At 30.7% G+C, this 20,727-nt stretch overlaps 1 protein-coding gene across 7 annotated transcripts; it reads right to left on the bottom strand.

Annotated features, from left to right (window-relative positions):
* Positions 1–1,839: 1,839 nt before the first annotated feature.
* LOC101259559 (F-box/FBD/LRR-repeat protein At1g13570) lies at positions 1,840–15,272 on the bottom strand. Of its 7 annotated transcripts, XM_069287696.1 has the most exons (6): positions 14,751–15,263; positions 14,354–14,546; positions 4,284–4,366; positions 2,747–3,561; positions 2,487–2,651; positions 1,840–2,394 (listed from the first exon to the last, which is right to left on the bottom strand). In XM_069287696.1, exons 4-6 carry the CDS (start codon positions 3,104–3,106, stop codon positions 2,134–2,136), a joined length of 786 nt encoding a protein of 261 aa, XP_069143797.1. In that variant the 5' UTR covers positions 3,107–3,561; positions 4,284–4,366; positions 14,354–14,546; positions 14,751–15,263; the 3' UTR covers positions 1,840–2,133. The 7 variants fall into 7 exon arrangements, 6 of the variants coding, with proteins under 6 accessions (XP_069143797.1, XP_010324719.1, XP_025888181.1 ...); XM_010326417.4 differs by lacking the exon at positions 4,284–4,366; XM_026032396.2 differs by having other exon boundaries at positions 14,354–15,263.
* Positions 15,273–20,727: the final 5,455 nt, after the last annotated feature.

Genomic DNA, 20,727 nt, shown 5'->3' on the forward strand with positions numbered 1-20,727 from the left:
ACGAGAAGTATGTTGTACATGTTCCTTTCTTCAGAAGATGCATCATCCAATTTGGGATTCTTGAGTTGATGTAAATTTCGAAGTTATGTTGTGTGTCAATTCTCTTAGGCGAGCTTGAAGTATTGAATGGAAACTTACTTTTTGTACGGTTAGTAGGAATTTCTTGTTTTCTAAGGGATTTGTCTAAGTTAGACCGACAAGTATATATATGTTGGACATGATCTTCGAGTTTCGTATTCAGAGATGAAGAAGGATCATGTCCAACATATATACTTGTCCGTTTAACCAAGACTAATTCCTTAAGCAAACAAAAATTCTTACTAACTGTACAAAAATTAGATTTCCATTCAATACTTTAAGCTCGCCAAGAGAATTCAACACACAACATAACTTCGAGATAAACATCAACTCATGAATCCCAAATTGGGTGATTCTTCTCGAGTCTTCTTCACAAATGAGGAAGCATCATGTCTAACATATATACTTCTCGGTCTCACTTGGACTAATTCCTTAGAAGAAATGAAATTTCTACTAGCTAGACAGAAAGTAAGTTTCCACTTAATGAGTCAAGCTCACCCAAGGAAATTTAACACACAACATAACTTTGAAATAAACATCAATCAAGAATCCCAAATTGGGTGATGATTCTTCGAGTTTCGTCTTCATAGATAAGGAATGAGTATGTCCATCATACTTCTCGGTATAACTTGGAGTTATTCTTTAATAAGCAAGAAATTCCTAAAAGTAATTTAAATTTCACTCTCTTCTAATAGTACATCATAAAACTTAACTGTCCTCAGGTGATTAAATGTGATATTCGAGAAACTTGCATGAATCTCATCAATAAACTCATAGGGCACAAGTTCTAAATAATCCCCATCACTAAGGATACATAATCATTCTTATTGTAGCATAAATGTTTGGGGTCATATATTCCAAAAAGGTTAACTGAAATAGTAGTATTTGTTGTAAAAGTGTTAAATTTATAGTCAAACATTTGTACTAAAATTAATACAAGTACTATTTTTATATGTACTATCAAACGACTCCTTTAGTGTTGAAAAAAGGGTCAAGTATTATCTATTGATTTATAATGTTGCATAAACACATGTCATTCATATAGTGTTTTCGTGTAAACACTCACTACTATAAATTTGCAGTACAATAAGTATCGCATCACTAATTTGAACTTCTGGGTTCTCTTCAAATTCTATACAAAAATACTTTATATGTGTTTACTTTAACCTAATCCAAACAATTTTACATCAAGAGTTGCAAATTAGAGAAATTAATGCAAGTGTCATCTACGAATTATACATTTTTTCTTTTATTGTTAAAGTTGTGACATATTTATTTGTTGTTCGTGTCACATATACTCTGTCCTTACAAATAGTATTCTTTTTCAATTTCAACAAATTATCATGCCTCTAGATGAACAAAGAGTATGTTTACCTTCTCTTGATCGACTTAGCAATCTTGCCATTCATTTAATTGATGACATTTTAAATAGGTTGTCTTTTCAAGATTTATAAGAACTAGTACACTTTCTAAGGATTGGCAATATACTTGCTCAAAAATTCCACAAGTTAAATTTGATCAAAAGGTATGCGAAACAGCAGAGGACTTGACATCCCCTATCATTGGATTTATTCCTATTCTTGATTGTTTCCTCTGGTTTCATATAGGAATAACATTGAAAGTTATCCTCGACTTTAATAGTCTAAAAGTATGTCCTAAATAAAAATTTTTGATCTAACTTGGACTAATCCCTTAACAGGAAAGAAGTTCCTACTAACCAAAAAGTGAGTTTCCCTGAGAGAACTCAACAAATAACATAACTTTGCAATAAACAACCAAAGACTCAAATCATATATCATTTAAGAGCATCCATGAAATGTAAAAACCATCTCTGTTCCCAAACAGAGTATACAAAACATATACAATTCTATGCTTCCAAGCAGATAAAATCTTTATAGTACCTTAAAGCGAAGGCAAAACACAGTCTTGTTACTCCATCAACCAAATGTCTCGTTTCTGTTTGTACTTCAAAAATATTTTAACCAAAGATTAGGAAGGATTGTGATAACGATACTAATAAAAAAGATACACAACTTCTGCTTTAGATGGTGCCTGTTAAAACTTTGTTATCTCCGCGAGTAAGTTGAGAGATTTGATAGTTTCCATTTGACGAGGCTTGATTACCATTTTCACCAATGTTGGAGGCTTTGCCAATAAAACCTTGATAAGCTGTATTTCAACCTCTTCTAATGGTATATCATAAAACTTAACTGTCCTTAGATGATTAAATGTGATATCCGAAAAGCTTGGAAGAATCTCATCAACAACCTCCTGGGACACAGATTCGAAATAATCTCCATCACTAAAGAAAAATTCCTAAGAAAAAGGAATAAGAAAACCATCAAGTCATTACATACGAATATAAAATAATGGAAAAGCTAGAGAGAAAAATAAACATTAGTGACAACCTTAATTTCAATTTCTTCCAAATTTGGAGAGCTCTTTATAATGCAAAGAGCAAACGAAAGCTTAAAAAACTCTCCAAGAGTAATCCAAGACATGAATAGGCATTTCAGACAGTTAAGAACTGATGGAAGCCTTGTTGGTATAACTTTAGTTGTTCCATTATCGAACTACGAATAAAATGACAAAAATAAGGATGACTGAAATTCCAAAAAAAAGTACACATGAAAATGCATTACTATTAAGTAAAATGAAGAATTATTACCTCAAAAAGATCCATGCTGAAACACTGGAGAGCAACAATAGACGAAAAAATATTGACAAAATCATCTTCGTCCTCTAGAACTAATTCTCTAGGCGCATACAGAACATTGGAAAGAACAGGGACATTTTCAAGATGTATCAATTGTATATCGCCACGAAAGACAAATGACCTTAGCTTAAGAGAATTACTAATAATGAGGTACGAATTGTCTGTGTCTTTTAGCACCAAATCCTCAAGCAACGGGCAATTAGAGATCAAATTTTCAAACGTATCAGAAGATAACGATACAGATTTCAATATTAGCCTAATCAACTTATTAAATCCCTTAAAGAAACATGAAAGTTGTATTTCACATCCCATGAGATAGAAATGCCTCAATGCTGAACAATAAAAAAGAAGTTGGGCAACCTAAATGGAGGATAAGTAAATGGAATTTCAAGGACAAAATGTTGAATGTGATCAATGTCGAGGGAAAAAATTAGACGATCAACATTAGGACACATTATTAGACTAATAATATTGAGGGTGACCTTCAATATTATTCCTCTATGAAACCTGAGCAAACTATCAAGAATCGGAATAAATCCAATGGCAGGGGATGTCAAGTCCTCGGGTGTTTTCCACACTGTTTGATAAAATTTCACATGTGGAATTCTCTAGAAATTATATTGCCAGTCCTTTGAAAGTGTACTAACTCTTACAACATCTCGAAAAGACAACCTACTTAGAATGTCATCGATTAAATGAATGTTAAGGTTGTTAAGTCGATCAGGAGAAGGTAAACTAAGTCTTTGTTCATCCGGAGGCATGATAATCTGTAGAAGATAAACAAAAGTACGATAGGTAAGGTCAATGTACAAGCTACACGAACAACAAACAAGCATGTCATAACTCTAAGATTAAAATAAAAGGTGCATAATAGGAGTAAAATGAACCTTTTTCCATGTTTAAAAAATGCAAAAGAAATTATTTGTAGCTGACATTTGCATTGATTTCTTTAATCTGCAACTCTTGATGTAAATTTGTTTGTCTTAGGTTAAATCAAACACATATAAAGTATTTTTGTATAGAATTTGAAAAAAACTTAGACGTTTAAATTAGTGACGTTATACTTATTGTAGTAGAAATTTATAGTTTCATTACTTTAAAAGTAAAAGACTTCTAATAATCATTAGGTCAAGTGTTTTCGGTTGCTGTCCAATTATCACATAAATGTGAAACAATTGTTGCTAACACGAGCCCTCATGATCATCTCACAATTAAAACCGTTTGTACTTTAGCCAACGAATAAAAGCTCTTCAAGTTTTATATGATTCGTTCTTTTTTCGATAAAAATTTTTCCAACCACGAATCTTATATACAATTGAACATACATATAATTAGGTTATGTATAAAGATTTAAGTATGATTCTAATATTAATTGTTGGAAAACTATATGCAAATTTCTTATATTAATAGTAGACAAAACATAGTTTATGTTAGAAAATATACAATCATTATAGAGCACATAAATTTTCTAAAATTTAATTGAAGTCACCTCTTGAAGCGTGACGAGGTACCTTCAAGTGAACCCACACATTAATCGACAACCTAGAAACTTCAATTGAATCCAAATCTTCTCTACAAATTGGACAACATTTTAGCGATCTTCGATAGTGATTTCAAATTTACTTACAATTCTCTCAATTCTTGGGCGAACAAGTATTATGTAGAAGACTTATCTCTTTTTTTAAGGGTTAGAAGAATTCCTATTTGTAGAGATTTTTTCCTAGTTCAAGGAGGAAAGAATATAGCATGTCTTTCCTTAGAATAGAAGAAGACATGTACTTCTCCATTTTATTAGAATAGAAAAACATACGTACTTCTCCCTTTACTTAGAATTCTCACTTTCCTTTGAAAAGAGAAAGACAGATACTTCTCTCTTTCCTTATAATAGAGAAAAACACATACTTCTTCTTTTTCCCCTTTGAATAGATTATATGTTCTAGTTAAATATGGGCACAACAAGGACCAGAAAGACACATGCTTCTTCCTTTTCCCCTTTCAACAGATTCTATGCTCTAGTTAAATATGGGCAAGGTAGGAACTATAAAATTAACTACTGAGACATTAGATTATGGAAATAATTCCAACTAATTAGATTGAATTATTCTTACCGTAACAGATTAAACAGAGAAGGTCTAAAATGACCCTTATGTATTTGAATTTGTACAAAACTACCCTTCATCCACTTATCGGCCCTAAAATACCCATAACGTCTACCTTTAGACTCAAAAAAATACCCTCGATGTTAACCTTTTGACTCATATATACCTTATTTTTAATAGCTCCCTTAAAGTAAAATTATTAAAAATTTATTTATTAGATTCCTCAATGTGATTTCTCCAAATTTAAACCCTTCTCAAATATGTAATTAAAATTCTATTTTAAAAAAATTACTTATCATTCACATTTTGACCCGATAGACTTGCAAATAATATTGATTTTTGTTCATGATAACTTCTTGTTGGACTATTTTAAATCAACCCCAATTTATTATAACATAACTCAACTCATAATTGGAGATCCAACTAAAATCTATACTTACCCAGACTTAGTGTCCATTTTAAAATATTTTTATTCTCATTCATATAAAATTTTATTTCAATTATCCAAATGTCTTGTTTATTTTATTTTTCTCCTTTTTTTAATCTATTATTCTTAATTAGGATATTTGGGACTCAAACTTGAAATGAAGTCACATGTTTATATTCTTTTAATTAGTATTAATCTCATCATGGGATGAGGGTGGGGATAAAAGAAATGATTATATTTGTTCTTTCATTTCAAATTTTGGGTATACAAAAATGTGATATTTGTATATATTTGCTTGATTAAGTAATCCTTTATTGAAATTATTATTTCTAGATGAATGCATCATTATTTTCCTCCCTTTTTTCTCTCGTTTGATATAAATTTTAAAAAATAAAAATAAGAGATAAGACCCAAATAGAAAGAGAATTGGAAGAACTAGGAAGTGAAGGGCCGGAAAGGACTAGTTTCGAGAGTAGATGCCTAACCTCTTTTATAATTTTAATTTTCGTTTATGAAAAAAATATAATAAAGAATAAAAATGACGAAGTTTCAAAAAGTCAATTAATCTTATGATTTGAGAGAAAACGATTTTCCGAATTAACAGAGTTGCCACTTAATATATAAAAAATTTCAAGAAAAAACTTTATAATTATTTTTCAAAAGATTTAAACAGATAAATTCATTTGAAAAAAATTCAATGTTCAAATGTACATTTCGAGAAGGTGTTAGGCCCACGGAATGCTCCCTAACTCACAGTTGACCGGCGATTTGACTAAAAGACTTTTAAAAAAAAATGCCCAATTTTTAGTAAGTTAAGTAAATTCAAATCTTTTACTTATTTTACTTATTTTATACAAATAATATTAGAAGAAGATTTTGCAGTAGATTTGGCTATAGAAAAAGCTAATGTAATAAGTAAAAACAATAAGAATAGATTATTTACATGCAAAAGATGTAAATTAAAAGACTTAAATTTAGAACAAACAATATCTCATTTTAAAATATGTGAACAAAGAATCAATAATAAAGGATATAGATTAGAAAAAAGTTTACAAGATAAATTAGAAAAAGCTAATAATATAATGACAGAAATATAAGAAAATGATAGTGAAATATCTAAGTTAGAATCTATACTAAGTAAAAAAGAATTAATGGAAACAGCAAGTTCTAGTAGTCCATTACAAAGAACAAATGAACAAGGATATACTGCAGATAATAGCACAGGAAATATACCACGTAGAAGAGTATATAGACAAGGAGATACTCCAATAACAGAAGTTAAACCTATGGGAAAAAGAATGCCTATAGAAGAACCAATAATACTCCAAGAAGGAGGAAGTAAAGGAAAAATTTTAAATATAGCGGCACATGATCCACAAAGATGGAATTCAGTAAGAGACTTATGGAAAGGAATAGTAGTAGCAAATTTTATAAAAAAAAAATATACAGAAACTAATGCTGAAACGATGTATAAATACTTAGAAACATTCCTAGGAGAATCAACCAAAGCTCTATGGGAAGCTTATAAAGTAGAATTCCCATCAGAATTTCAGTATTTAGTATCATTAGGACCAAACCCTTATAATTTTACAAATGAAATACATACTTTAATAACAGGAGAAGACCCAAACAGTGGATTAGTAGCCTTACAACGAAATGCAGTAATAAAACTAGAACAATTAAGTATAAGTAATTGGTATTATATAAAGAAATTATTAAATGATTATTTCTATTATTGTACAATTAGTGGAAATGCTTTTGACCAAGATTTAGGTAAAAAAATTATTTAACAAACTACCACGAGCTTTAGGAAGAGAAATAGAAGAAAGATGGATTAAAAGAGGAGTAGCACAAAACCCTCAAGCAAAGTGGTCAATAGGACATAGAATACAACATATAATGGAAATATTACAAGAAAAATGTACTAATTTACAAATACAAAAACAATTAAAGAAAAATGAAATGAATTTCTGTAAAGATATAATATATACAACCCAAAATTATGATAAAAATCAATATAAAAAGAAAAAGTATAAAAAATATAACCCACAAAACAATAAGAGATATAATAAAAAAGGATATTTTCTTAGAAAATTTTCAGCAAGAAAACAATATTTGAATAGAGATAGACATGTTAGAAAATATAGAACAGATATAAATTATAAAAATAAGTTAGAATGTTTTACATGTGGAAGTATAGAACATCTAGCAAAGACTTGTCCTAAAAGATATAATGCTAAGACTAGAAATGCTCAATTAGTAGAAGAATTTAACAAATCATTATTAAATGTAGATGAATACATGTCAGATAATGAAAGCATCTACTCTATAATAAGTAGTGATATAGATGAGACTAACAAAGAAGAAGATTTCTTCCAATTCAGAAGGAGAAGAATTAATTAATGATATAGGAATAGAAAATTTATATGTAGATGACTTAAAAATTAATTTTATGAATATAATAGAATGTGAACATAATTTTGAAAAAGATACAGGATTAAACAGCAATCCATGTAATTGGTGCAAATGGTATTCAAGTAAATATAAAAGAGCTAAATGTATTAAATGCTTTAAAGAAGGATGTATAAGTTGTATAGAAACACAATTGGAAATAATAACTCAAAAAAGAAAAGAGGTACATACAAATGAACCTCTAATAAATTTAAAAGTATTAGTATTGGAAGCAAAAGTTAAAGAATTAGAAAAAAGAATAGTAAGATTAGAAAATGGAAAAAATGTTGAACAAGAACTACCACTAGAAAATCAAGAATTAATGAATGAAGAATCTAATACTTTAATATGTAATGAAGATAAAAATATAAATACTGTTAAAATATTAGCAAACTTCAAATTGAAAAATATGAAATAGAGACTTTAGCATTAATAGATTCAGAATGCAACAAAAGTATTTTAAATAAAAAAATTGTACCTCTAGATTTAATAAAAACTTTAGAAAAACCACTTGCAGCTATGCAAATGGATGGAACACATAATATATATAGATACTACATAGATAAAACACAAATAAGTTTTTTAAATACTTGTTCAAAATTCTATAAACCTACCTATAAGATGGATAAGATATGGGTAAGAGATTTAGATATAAGAGTAGATTTTGTGTTGGGATTAGATTTCATACTATACAATAAAGGAGGAACTTTAATAACAAAAGATGGGATACTTTTTATGTAAAACATTACTTACACTTCTGTCTTAACTAATAAAATTAATACTAAAATAAGACATAAAGAAAAATGTTGTGAGAATTGTGAAAATAACACACAATGTACTAAGACATAATGCAATACATTATATGAGAATATACTAGAGATAGATAAAGAAGATGAAATATTTGATAAAAACTATGTTCTAATAGAAATAGAAATAAAATTATATAAATTTAAGACAAAAATTCAGCAAATAGGACAAATAAAGAACCAACGAAATCTTGATAATAATAGTAAAATTATTAGATCAAATAGAAATAAAAGGAGAAAACCTTTAAAACATTGGGAGAATAATCACATAATATGCAAGTTAGATATAATAAACCTAGAATATATAATAAAAACAACCTCAATAGAAGCTACAAATCAAGATTAAGAAGATTTTAAAATACAAATTGAAGAACTAATAGAATTAGGAGTAATAAGAAGATATACTTCAAAACATAGATCTGCAGAATTTATGGTAAGAAATCATAGTGAAATAATTAGAGGAAAAGCTAGAATGGTTATAAATTACAAAAGACTAAATGATAATACTAGAACAGACGGTTAAAAATTACCAGACAAAACAGAATTAATAAATAGAATCCAAGGAAAAACAATTTTTAGCAAATTTGATTGTAAGTCAGGATATTGGCAGATAAAAATGCATCCAGATAGTATAGAATGGACAGGTTTTACCTGTCCTGAAGGACATTTTGAATGGTTAGTTATGCCATTTGGGTTAAAAATCGCACCTCCAATTTTCCAAAGAAAAATGGATCAAATATTTGGAGAATATAAAAAAATTATTTTAGTATATGTAGATGATATTTTAGTATTTAGTAAAGCTATAAAAGAACAATTAGGAAATTTACAAACAGTTTTTAGGCTATTTGTTAGTAATGGAATAATAAATAGCAAAAAGAAAATAAAATTATATAAAAACTATATAAACTTTTTAGGAATTACTTTAGGAGAATGAAAGGTTAAACTACAACCTCATATAGCTAAAAATGCTCTAGACATGCCAGATAAATTAAATAATTTAAAAGATTTACAAAAATTCCTAGGTATAATTAATTATGCAAGACCATTTATTACGAATTTAGAAAAAATGGCAGGACCATTATACTCTAAGACAGGAACTAAAGGACAAAGAAATTTTAATATTGAAGACATAAAACTAGTACCAAAAATAAAAGAAAAAATAAAAAATATTCTCGATTTTAATATGCCATTAGAATCAGACTATTTAATAATAGAGACAGATGGAAGTTTTGAGGGATGTGGTGCAATATTAAAATCAAGACCACATAAATACTGTTCTAAACAAGAAGAAAAAATATGTTCTTACCAAAGTGGAAAATTCAAAGAAAAGGGTAATAAAGCTAGTATAGATGTTGAAATTTTAGCTGTAATATATGGTTTAAATAGTTTTAGAATTTATATTCTAAATAAACCAGAAATATTAATAAGAACAGATTGTGAAGCTATAGTAAAATTCCATCAAAAAATTAATGATAAAACTAGTAGTAGAAGACGATGGCTAAATTTTTTAGATACTATATCAATTTATCATTCTATAATTTTTGAGCATATCAAGGGAAATGATAATAGTATTGCAGATCAACTAAGTAGATTACTAATCAAAGTTTAAATTTTCCAGAATGAGACAACTACTACCAGACAAAGGTAAAAGGGTTCAACCTTCAAACTCAGATTTTGCAAACTCTTACAAACAGACAATGTTATCAAATTTTCATTTTAAACTTCTAGATAAAATTGATGATGTTATAATAGAAAGACTGCAGTTTAGACAACAAAACTTAATAGCATACGAGCCGTCTAACTGGACATTCAGACACTTATCTAACTCTCAACTAGATAAACAGCAAACATGCCTTATAGATAATATATGAATAACACATAATAAAAAAGACACTAAATATGTAAATATTGTTTTAAATGCTTTAGGATATTATTTTACTAGCAAAAATAAAGAAAATAGATTTAAATATTATGTGGTAATTCATGGTAAAACAAATAGTGTTTTTCAGACATGGATAGAAGTTTTAAGACTCTATTAAAGGTTTTCAAAAACCCCTTTTTAAAGGTTTTAATGATTTTACAGAAGCTTTAGACTATGCTAGAGGGATATTAGGGCCAAATTACTATATTTCTCCAGCCCTTAGACAAAACCCAGATAAAACTCCACAATACAACATCCAAAAAGATACAGACAAAGTAATATTTTGTGATCATTGCTCATCCATGACCGAAGCATTTAGAAGGCTAAATCTAAGAAATGAAGCTCTAATGCAAGAAAATGCCAAGCTCAAGGAAAGACTCCCAAAAATGGAAAGCAAAGGTAAGACTAAACAAGATGTACAAACTAGATATACAGGGTTTTCCATCCCAAATAAAAATGGATGAGATGGGTGTGCATTCCCCACTGAATGTTAAGAAATCCACCGTATCGGATGAAGATACAGCTAGTCCGGTACAAACGGTAGCCGGTAAAGACTTCTCAAACCCGTTGATGGCTGTCACTTTTCCAAAAAGTGAAAAGGATGAAGGTTCATCTTCCAGAAGAAGGTTACCTTTTTCATTTAACCACACTCTTAGACAAAAAATCAAAAAATCCCCAATAAATAAAGATCTAGAATCTCTTATAACCCAAACCATAGAAAAATTACTTAAACAACAACAAGAAAAAGATAAACATATAAACCCAAGTCCAATACAAAGCCCAAGACAAGATTCTGTTTCAAGCCCAAATAAGTCGGATAATATTTCAGACTCAATGCAATTTGCTCAAGACCCAAACGATGATGACTCTGGTATGAATTTTGATTCAATTGCATTACATAATTTAGATACTTGGTAAAAAAAATAATAATAAATTTATTATTATAGTTTTAATGAGGAATGCCTCTTTTGTCAAAAAAATGTGAGTCCCACTTTACTCACTACCATAGATGTGTGGAAAATTGTTGGGACGCGTGTTTACTTTAATAAATAAATATATATAGGTAAGAAATAAGTATTGACAGACAATACATCAAACAAAGGACTGATAATAATGCAGAAACAAGGAATCATTTCACGTGCGATGTGGCCCAATGTGTACCCGGCGGAGAAGATAAGATTCTTTTTCATTTTGAAGTCCGGAGTTTGAAGTCCATAAGTGCGTATATAAGAAGACATTATCAGAAGAATAAGGGGGAGAAGGCGAAGAAAACCACAACAAAAACACTCTCAAAAACCTCAAACAATTCCTCTTCAAAATTATCTTTGAAAGTTTGTGTCAAGAATATAGCAATAATTTCAGTTCTTTATTCTAAAGTTTGTTTTAAGTAAAAGTTTGGAAGCTTTTCGGGTTTCCTGAAAGGGAAACTTCACTCTATTCTAAATAATGTAAGTTTTCATATTTAAGTTTCTAGTAAACTTCCCATATATGTAAATTATGTGTGTTTATAAAATGTTAATTATTTGATAAACTTATGTAAATTTATGAATATCATCATGAATCTATATTACTTAGTATATGGTTAGTCTCTTAGCCTCTTAAAAGTATCGATGGATTAACCTGTAAATTCCTAGGACATTGTTAGTTTAAAATGTTCTTAAAGAAGAACTATGAATAACCAAATCCGGGGTGTGATTAAAGAAGATTACTTTAAGAACAAAAGCTAAGAGAAAGAGATGAACAGTAATAATAGATTCATGATTGGACAAAGTCCCAAAAAAAAAAGAAGGGAAGTTTAACTAAGAAAATAATGTGATAATTACATAATAGAACAAGAGAGTGAAGCAGTACTGAATAGGATTGTACAATTTAAAAGTTTAACGAATTTATTGAAATAACCATCCATATTTACAACTGAAATAACCCCCTATTATATATATAAACTAAGTAAATTATATATAAAATTTTGAATGCCTGTAACGAAGGAGAAATGGCTATAAAGGGATTAGTTAAATTAGAACAAAAAAAATCATATAATTGGTTAGTGTCTACAAAAATTAAGAGAAGGATAGAGGTATGAAATTTGGGCCTTTAGGGCCATTTTTCTGATACTAGACTTGCTGGACAAAACAAGCTTTTTAAGGCTTTTGGGCCTATTTCTCCTTCTATGTTTTTGTATATACTCATGTAAACCAGTGTATACAGACCGTATTTAGGTCCGTATTTTGACATATGATAATTTTTTTGATCAGCTCTGGCCTGTATTGTACCATCTATGTTATGACATTCTTTTGCAACCCGTAAATCATGTTTCTGTTTGTATATCAGTGTGTACAGCAGGTACATCGCCTATTTTCAGGCTATTCGAAGTCTGGAAAATCCAAATTTCAGCTATCTATTAATAGTCTTCCACCTGTGTTCAATTCAGTGGACTTGGCTGACTCGATGAAAAGTTGTTAGGCCTCTATGGTCTAAAGAGAAATGCAAAGGGTAGGAAGGAGTCCACAGGGACTCGAGTAAATTTCATGTTAACACAAATCAAAGAAAAGAGTTAACATATAATCCAATTAAGATTAAGGCAAGATGAATGAACTAGGAAGGTGCAAATTAATGAATAGTCTAAGAGAAAAACAAAGGCACAGGGATAACTAATATATTAAAAAGCAAAATTTAGCAGAGCATAACCATCACTAAAAAGCATCATGCTAATTAATGGTGCCTACACAAAATGGTTGAGAAGGAGTAGTAAACATAAGGACAACTATTATAGTTATCTTTGAATGACTACAGGAATACATAAACAAAAGGTAAAGGAAGAATTAGTTGACATATTTTGCATGCTTCCAGAATTCCTAAAGGGACAAGCTAGAATCAAACATAACTACATTAAGAGAGAACATACAATGGCAAATATATACCAATGGTAGACATCAATAGGCAAAAATTAATTCTAAGATAGTATCCTTGAGGGATAATACTATCAAACAGTGACACCAAATCATGACAAAAATCAAGCCGAAAAATTATTTATTAATTTGATTACGTTTCAATTCCGGTTAACAACAAAAAATGACACGTACTGATCTATTTTTTACTACAGTTGAAAGCCGAAAAGGATGAACCAAGGCGTCGATGAATAAGAATAAGAAAAATAGAACATTGCGTAATCTTGAAAGGAGAGAAATAAAATTTTTGGAAATAGACTCGGTGAAATCAAACTGGCGAGATAACATAAAGGAAACAACAACAATGATGTCCAATGTTCAAAACAGTGACAAATACAACACATAGCTCATAATGTCGACATCTCGATTATGCATTCAACTTGAGATGAAAGGGATGAAAATTATGACATTGAACACCAAACATTAGTAAAGGTTCATGCTAAACAATGGCCAAACTTAGACTTATATGATCACTTCGAAAGTTGGTCACAACCATATTATGAAAATCAAGACAATAAGACCAACAATGGTTTTGAACTCGACATCCCAAATATTGATACAGGCGCCTCTAAATCTTGCTCATATGTGAAAGACCAACATCTTAGATCATATAAAACGACCACAGTTTCAAAGCGATACGAACAGAGGGATAAGTAAAAAGAAATGCATTAGATTTTCATGGGAAAAAAAATATATTGTCTAACTTAGAAAATGAGACGAAGAGAATAACATCATACTTTCAACTATAACAAACAAAAACAACTGACCACTATGGACCTTCAAACAGATTTTATCCTTGATTAACAGTTAATAATGAATCAAAAACATTAATATAAGCAGCTCACACAATCAAGAGTCAAACGGGCAACATATTCGGAATAAAATAGGCTTGAAATGAAATGAGCATTACCTTTCAAAGTGCAGCAAAACTGGGACAGAAACGAGCAGAGATGGACAGCAATGACCTCCACCATGCAAATGACGACACAGACAACAGCCGAAAAAGGTTTCAAACCCAACGCATTAACAATAAGAGAACTCCCTTGCTTTTTCTTGAGGTGTATTTAGTGTGTACCGAAGTATTTTTTGCTCAAACTTTTTTTCTGCCATAGTAAAAAAAATCCCAGACTACAATTCTCCAATTCAAAAAAAAAAAAAAACCTCCCCCAAATTGAAGAAGAAGAGACTATATATAGGCAAAAATTAGGATTCGATTTTTGGGGGGGAAAGGGGTGAAAAAACCAATAAGACAAGGAACAAAAATTGAAATTCAAACTTCAAAACTTTCACCATTTTAGGCAAGATACCTTTTTCTGAAGGTTCGGACCATTCCAAAACGGGAAAGTAGGAACAAAAGTTTGAGATTCGATCTTAACGTCCTTGGGCGCGACATGAAGAAATATTATGCTACGAAGGACGATTCGCGTGACCTGCTGTTGCTTTTTCTACTGCGATGGTACGAGCTGAGGGAGACTTTGAAGAAGGAGATAAAAGCGACGCAGAGTGCGTACGCGCCTTGCTGAGCTGTGAACGTTTTCCATTAACTAGCTCTCGCGTTAGGTGCGTCTAGGCGTCGTCTCGCCGTCACACGCAATGTCGTTTGATCTGCTTCACATCGTGTACTTGCTATAGTTGTTGATGTTCTGGGTTTCTTTGTGGACTCCAAAATGGGCCAGGTCGGGGATATTTTCGGTAAAGACGAGATGGCTAGGCTAAATGGAAGTGGCAAAAGGGATTGGTTGTTGCTAACATTTGAATTGAAATTTGGCCTTTTTGGAATTGGGTTTGAAGGAGGAAAGGGCTTCTCAATCTTAATGAAATAAAATAGTTAACTTCGAATATGAACTAAATAATTCAAGATATAAAGTATTATATATCTAAATTAATTAATCAAATACTTACTTAAGTAAAATATTTTTTTGACGATTTTTGAATATTTATAAAATAACCAATTGCATAAATACATATCAAATATATATATCACTTAAAGTGACTAAAGCTGCTTTAAAAGACTTGACAATATTTTGAATTTTATAAAGTCCATTGTTTTAACTCGTTTGGAATATAAGAAGCTCGATGATTAATTTATATTGTGGAAGTACAAAATTGGGTGTCAATAATTGTCCCACATTTTACTTGAATTGATGCAAGAAATTCGAGAAAAATAAAATTGACGAAACCAATTTTGACCGACCACATATTCATTTTTTGAGATGGAAATTTGGTTTGGACTTAAGAATTATGGATGAACCCTGAAAATGCATTTCCTGCATACATCAGGCTATATGACAATTTAGGTCATCTGTAATTCGACATGCTTTATTTAACGTACGATTTTAAGAGAATTCAAAGGCCACCCCTACACCGAATTATGAAGGGATCGAAATGCTCGGGAATAAGATTTAAGAGCGAATATTGGAATACAATCGAGTTTTCAACATTGAGCCCACCAACTTATCCTTTGACACAGGGAATCAGACTACTTGTAGTTCGACTCTATGGGTGGAAAAAGAAATCTATTATGCTAGATAACCTTTTTTTCTATAAAAGTGACAAAAGAATCGAGTATGAAAAAGAGGCTTGTAACCTCTTACCCATGAATGTGGCATGCTTCACACCCATAATTAAGAACTTACATGGACATAATTTCCAAGGCTCTTGGTATATGTCACTCTGATTTGAAAGTTGCTTCTGGTGGATACCAAAATTTCTACATGCGAAACTTAAACCAGGAAACTCAAATAAAAACCCACATGCCTTCTGATAAGGGTGTTGTTTTATTGTGGTGGAAGTCACTCCTCTGCTCGCGTCCTAAGAGTTTGACCCTCCTCTTTGGATTATGTTCCAGTTCGCTACTAAAAAAAAGTTTCACCTTGTGCTGCACCATTTGTGACGTCGTCCGCACTTTTTTTGAGAATTTATCCTTCTGGATGCTCTCGACAGATACTGAAATAAAATTCATTAGTATTAAAAATGCAATTCAAATGGGAGATAGTGTTTTTTTACTGTTTTGACACTAAATTTCTCTCCTTTAATATTTGACGTCAACTCGATCATTTTGACACAAAGAAAATAAAGCTCATAGCTTATGTTTGCAATATAATCTTCAATGTACTCTTCATTCGATGTCGATATAATAAAAGGCTGATGTGATGTAATATGCTGACAATTCTTTGACGTCATATTTGATGGTCCTCGTCTTGTAATTTTTTGGCAAAGAAAATATGATGTAGTAGATATTGATCTTCTTATGATGGATAAATATTTCTTTTGAGATGCACGGTTTCCTTTTCTTGCAATGTATGACTCATTTCCTACGATGCATGAATTATTTCTCTTGCAATGCATGATTTCCTTTCCGCGATGAATGAGTCTATTTCTCTTTCAATGCCTGATTTCATTTCGTGATGCATGACATTTCCCACAATGCATGAATTTTTTCTCTTGCAATGCATGAATTCTTTCGGCAATGCATGACTTCTCTCCGCAATGCATGAATTCCTTATCTTGCGATGCATGACTTTCTTCTCTTGCAATGCATGATTTCTTTTTGCGATGCATGACATTTTTCGCGATGAATGAATTTCTTCTCTTGCGATGCATGACTTTTTTTCCGCAATACATGAATTCCTTCACTTGCAATGCATGACCTCTTCTTTGTGATGCATGAATCTCTTTCTCTTGATATGCATTACTTCTTTTTGCGATGCATGAATTCTTTTCGCAATGCATGACTTTTCCCTCAATGCATTAATATTTTTTTCTTGCAATGCATAACTTCTTTCCACGATGCATGACATTTTCCTCGCGATGTACGAAGATAAAGGTGACGCCTATCGATGCCAAGTGAAGATGATGTTTCACCAAATAACACATGTGATATACCTGGTATCTTTTGAGTGGCAGTATCATCTCAATAGACAATTTAAATAATAAAATAGAAAATAATGACTCTCGGAGTAGCGGTATCATCTCATTTGATAATACATCATAGATGACTCTTCAGGTGGTACCATCATCATGTAATGCAGATAAACATCCTTCAAGTATCTTTAGTCGATGAAAACTCGTAATATATTTTTCCTCTAGGTTGTTTCATCTTTCAACATAGTTGTAGGTTCATTAAAAACTTCATGTTGTAGTAATATCAATCAATAGTAATTAACACATGAACTAGGTCAATTGCATCATCATTATCCCAATTAATATCAATTCATAACCTAGGTTAGGGGAAATAGGGTTCATCAAGAATTAGATTCAATCATAACCATACATTATCCTAGTCAATCCATATGTATTAGAATAGATAAAAACAAGTTTAATAATCAATTCATTCTTCAATTCCCATCAATTCATGACCAAGATCTAAAATTTGGGAAATTGGGGAAGGGAACAGGATCAACATGAAATTGCATCAATTAAAATCAATTAATCAACAATCTATACTCAATTAGTCATATGAAAACATAATTTATCATCAATTTGAAGTTAAAAAGAAATCCCATTAGAATTGGAAAACCCCATAAGTTGGGTAATTTAGATTTCAACTTTGAAAGAACCTGTTGGGGAAAGGAATCCCAAGAGTGAAGAACACATACCTTAATAAAGATTAATCCAAGAAATTGATGTTAAACCCTAGAGAAATTGACCTTCTTCTTCAAATTTTGTTCCTTCTTCAATGGAATCGCGGAGAGAGAAAGTAGAGAGAAGTGAGTGATTTTGAGTTTTGTTTTGGGAATCGGGTTTGGGTGAGTGAAAAATGACTTCAAAATGATCCTTAGGATATATATAATCACCCCATAAATTATCCCAAATACCCCTTACTTAAATTTGGTCTTTTTGTGAAGTCTAAATGTCAAAAATACGATTTTATCGAATCTGAGAAGTGGCTCCGCGTCGCGGGGCCAACACACATTTTATTTTCAAAATAAATTTTGGGAAAGTGAGGTCCATGTGGGCTGCGCTTCGTGCAGCAGCCCATTGATTCTTGACTTTCGCAGGCTGCTTTGGCAGCCTATCCACCCATTTTGGGGTCCTCCTCCATGACCCTTCGGGTGGTCATTGGGTATCGTTATTGGACATTTAGACTATCTATACTACATTGTACCTAATCAAAGCCTTTTTACAATTTTTAGACTTCATTTGGCCCTCCGAAACCATCCCCAAATATCGCGACGTCAACTAATTCAACTAGGCTAGTTTCCGGGCGTCATAGACGTCCTTTGACGTCTCGACTCTAAAATTTCTCGGATGACTTCTAAGCATTATTTTAGGTCATAAAACAGTATCTAAACCTTTGGATACTCATGTTAGGCTCTAGATTATGTCTTCACTTTTTGAAGTGTTACACGCCACTGAGCTACGCCTTTGGTGTATGTTCAGGGGTTCAATATATATATATATATATATATATATGTATATGTATCTATATCTATAAATCCGCCCCTGTGTAGCACAGACCCAACATGTTATTTAGTTTGATTAAATACATAGTAAACATCAAAAATATTACAACTATACAACATCTAAAAAATTATATTCTACATTCATCATGAGTTCTTAATTACAATTACATAAACTTTAAATGTTGGATATCTAAACACATCTTTATAAGTTAATGTAAGTTTTTTTGTCCATCACTCTAAAGGTGTATCCTGCAAATGTAAATTATTAAAAGTCGTAGCTCAAAGACAACTACAAAAATTTACATGATTGAGAACATTGGGAAAGACATAATGAAACATATCTCAAATTGATTAAAAAGAAATTGACACTAATATCAATTAGTTAGCTACCTCTTTTTACGTGTGGTTGACTCTTCATCATCTTGCTATCATAGCTAAGGAAGAGGGGATTTATAATATCACTTAATCACCTCGACTGAGTTTTGTTCATTTTATATATTTTTTATCAGGTTTTGATGTGTTTTTATGAAACTTTATTAATATGACAAAGTAATTGAGATACACTTATCAATGACGCGTGAAAGACTTATATTTAATGTTAGCGGAAACGTGAAACTAAAGAACAAGGAAGAACAACAATATTTAACGTGGTTCGGATCAAAATGATCCTACGTCCACCAAAGAACAACTGCACCAATATTTATTTCACTATACAAAGAATATAAGTGAAATACTACAAGAGAGAGAACACAATGCCTTAGAAGATGAGAAGGCAAGTGAAAGGATGATTTGAAAATGAATTAAGAGCTACCTATTTATAGGAATAAATTCATCCTATTGATGTCATCCATGACATCGCTATGTGTCAAAATTGTCAAGGTTAAGATAGCAAACCATTATATGGTTTGCCTAACTTTCACCTACCAAGATACAATCTTTGACTTGTATTTCCTACTAATTATCTTCCTACCAAATATTCATATTAATTGATCTTCCATTTAGTTTGATTCCACAAGAACCAAAACCTACTCTTTCATTTAATCATTTCTATTTTATTTTATTTTGTTCTTCTCTGTTTCTCAAGCTATCACCTTCCACCATTTTCCAAACTTAAACTTCTTAAATAGATGTCATTTTTTTTAATTCAAATTACTTTTGAAGCTATAATTTTTTAACATTTGTTATATTTCTTTTCTAAAACTATCATTACCATTATCAAAAGATATTTCATAATTATTCTCTTTTTCTTTTCCTCTCGCTTCCCCTCTTTTCTTCCTATAAATGCGTACTAGAGTCATCAAATGGATAATGCAGTGTGATACAATAATTACTTATTTTTTCCATATTTAATGAACACAATATAACACCATTTAAGGCAAGGAGAAGGATAAAACAAAGAGATTCAATATATCCTTATCTATTTGTATTAGCTATGAACTATTTAACAAAAATTTTGAAGACCTTAGAGATAACTTCTGATCTCCAGTATTATCCTTAATGGAAAAAAAAATAGTGCAATTGAGCTTTGTTAATAATTTATTACTCTCTTCGTTTAAAAATTAATGATCATATTTTCATTTTAGTTTGTTTAAAAAAGAATAATCACTTTCCTTTTTTGCCAAAACTTTAACTTTAATTTTCCACGTGATATGTTTAAAATCACAGGATTAAAGGGTATTTTGGTACATTTGATATAACTTTAATTTAGAATCACAAGACTAAAAATCTTTTTTTTTTTAATTTCGCTCTAAATTAAACAAGATCATTTATTTTTAAACGGAGAGAGTAATGTTTTGGAAAGGAAATTTAAAATCAGTGAAATTATGACTTTCAGTGCTTACTATTAATAAATACATAATATAAGAGAAGTGTCTATTTT

This window comes from Solanum lycopersicum, chromosome 8, assembly GCF_036512215.1.
Source record: "Solanum lycopersicum chromosome 8, SLM_r2.1".
Lineage (NCBI taxonomy): Eukaryota > Viridiplantae > Streptophyta > Magnoliopsida > Solanales > Solanaceae > Solanum > Solanum lycopersicum.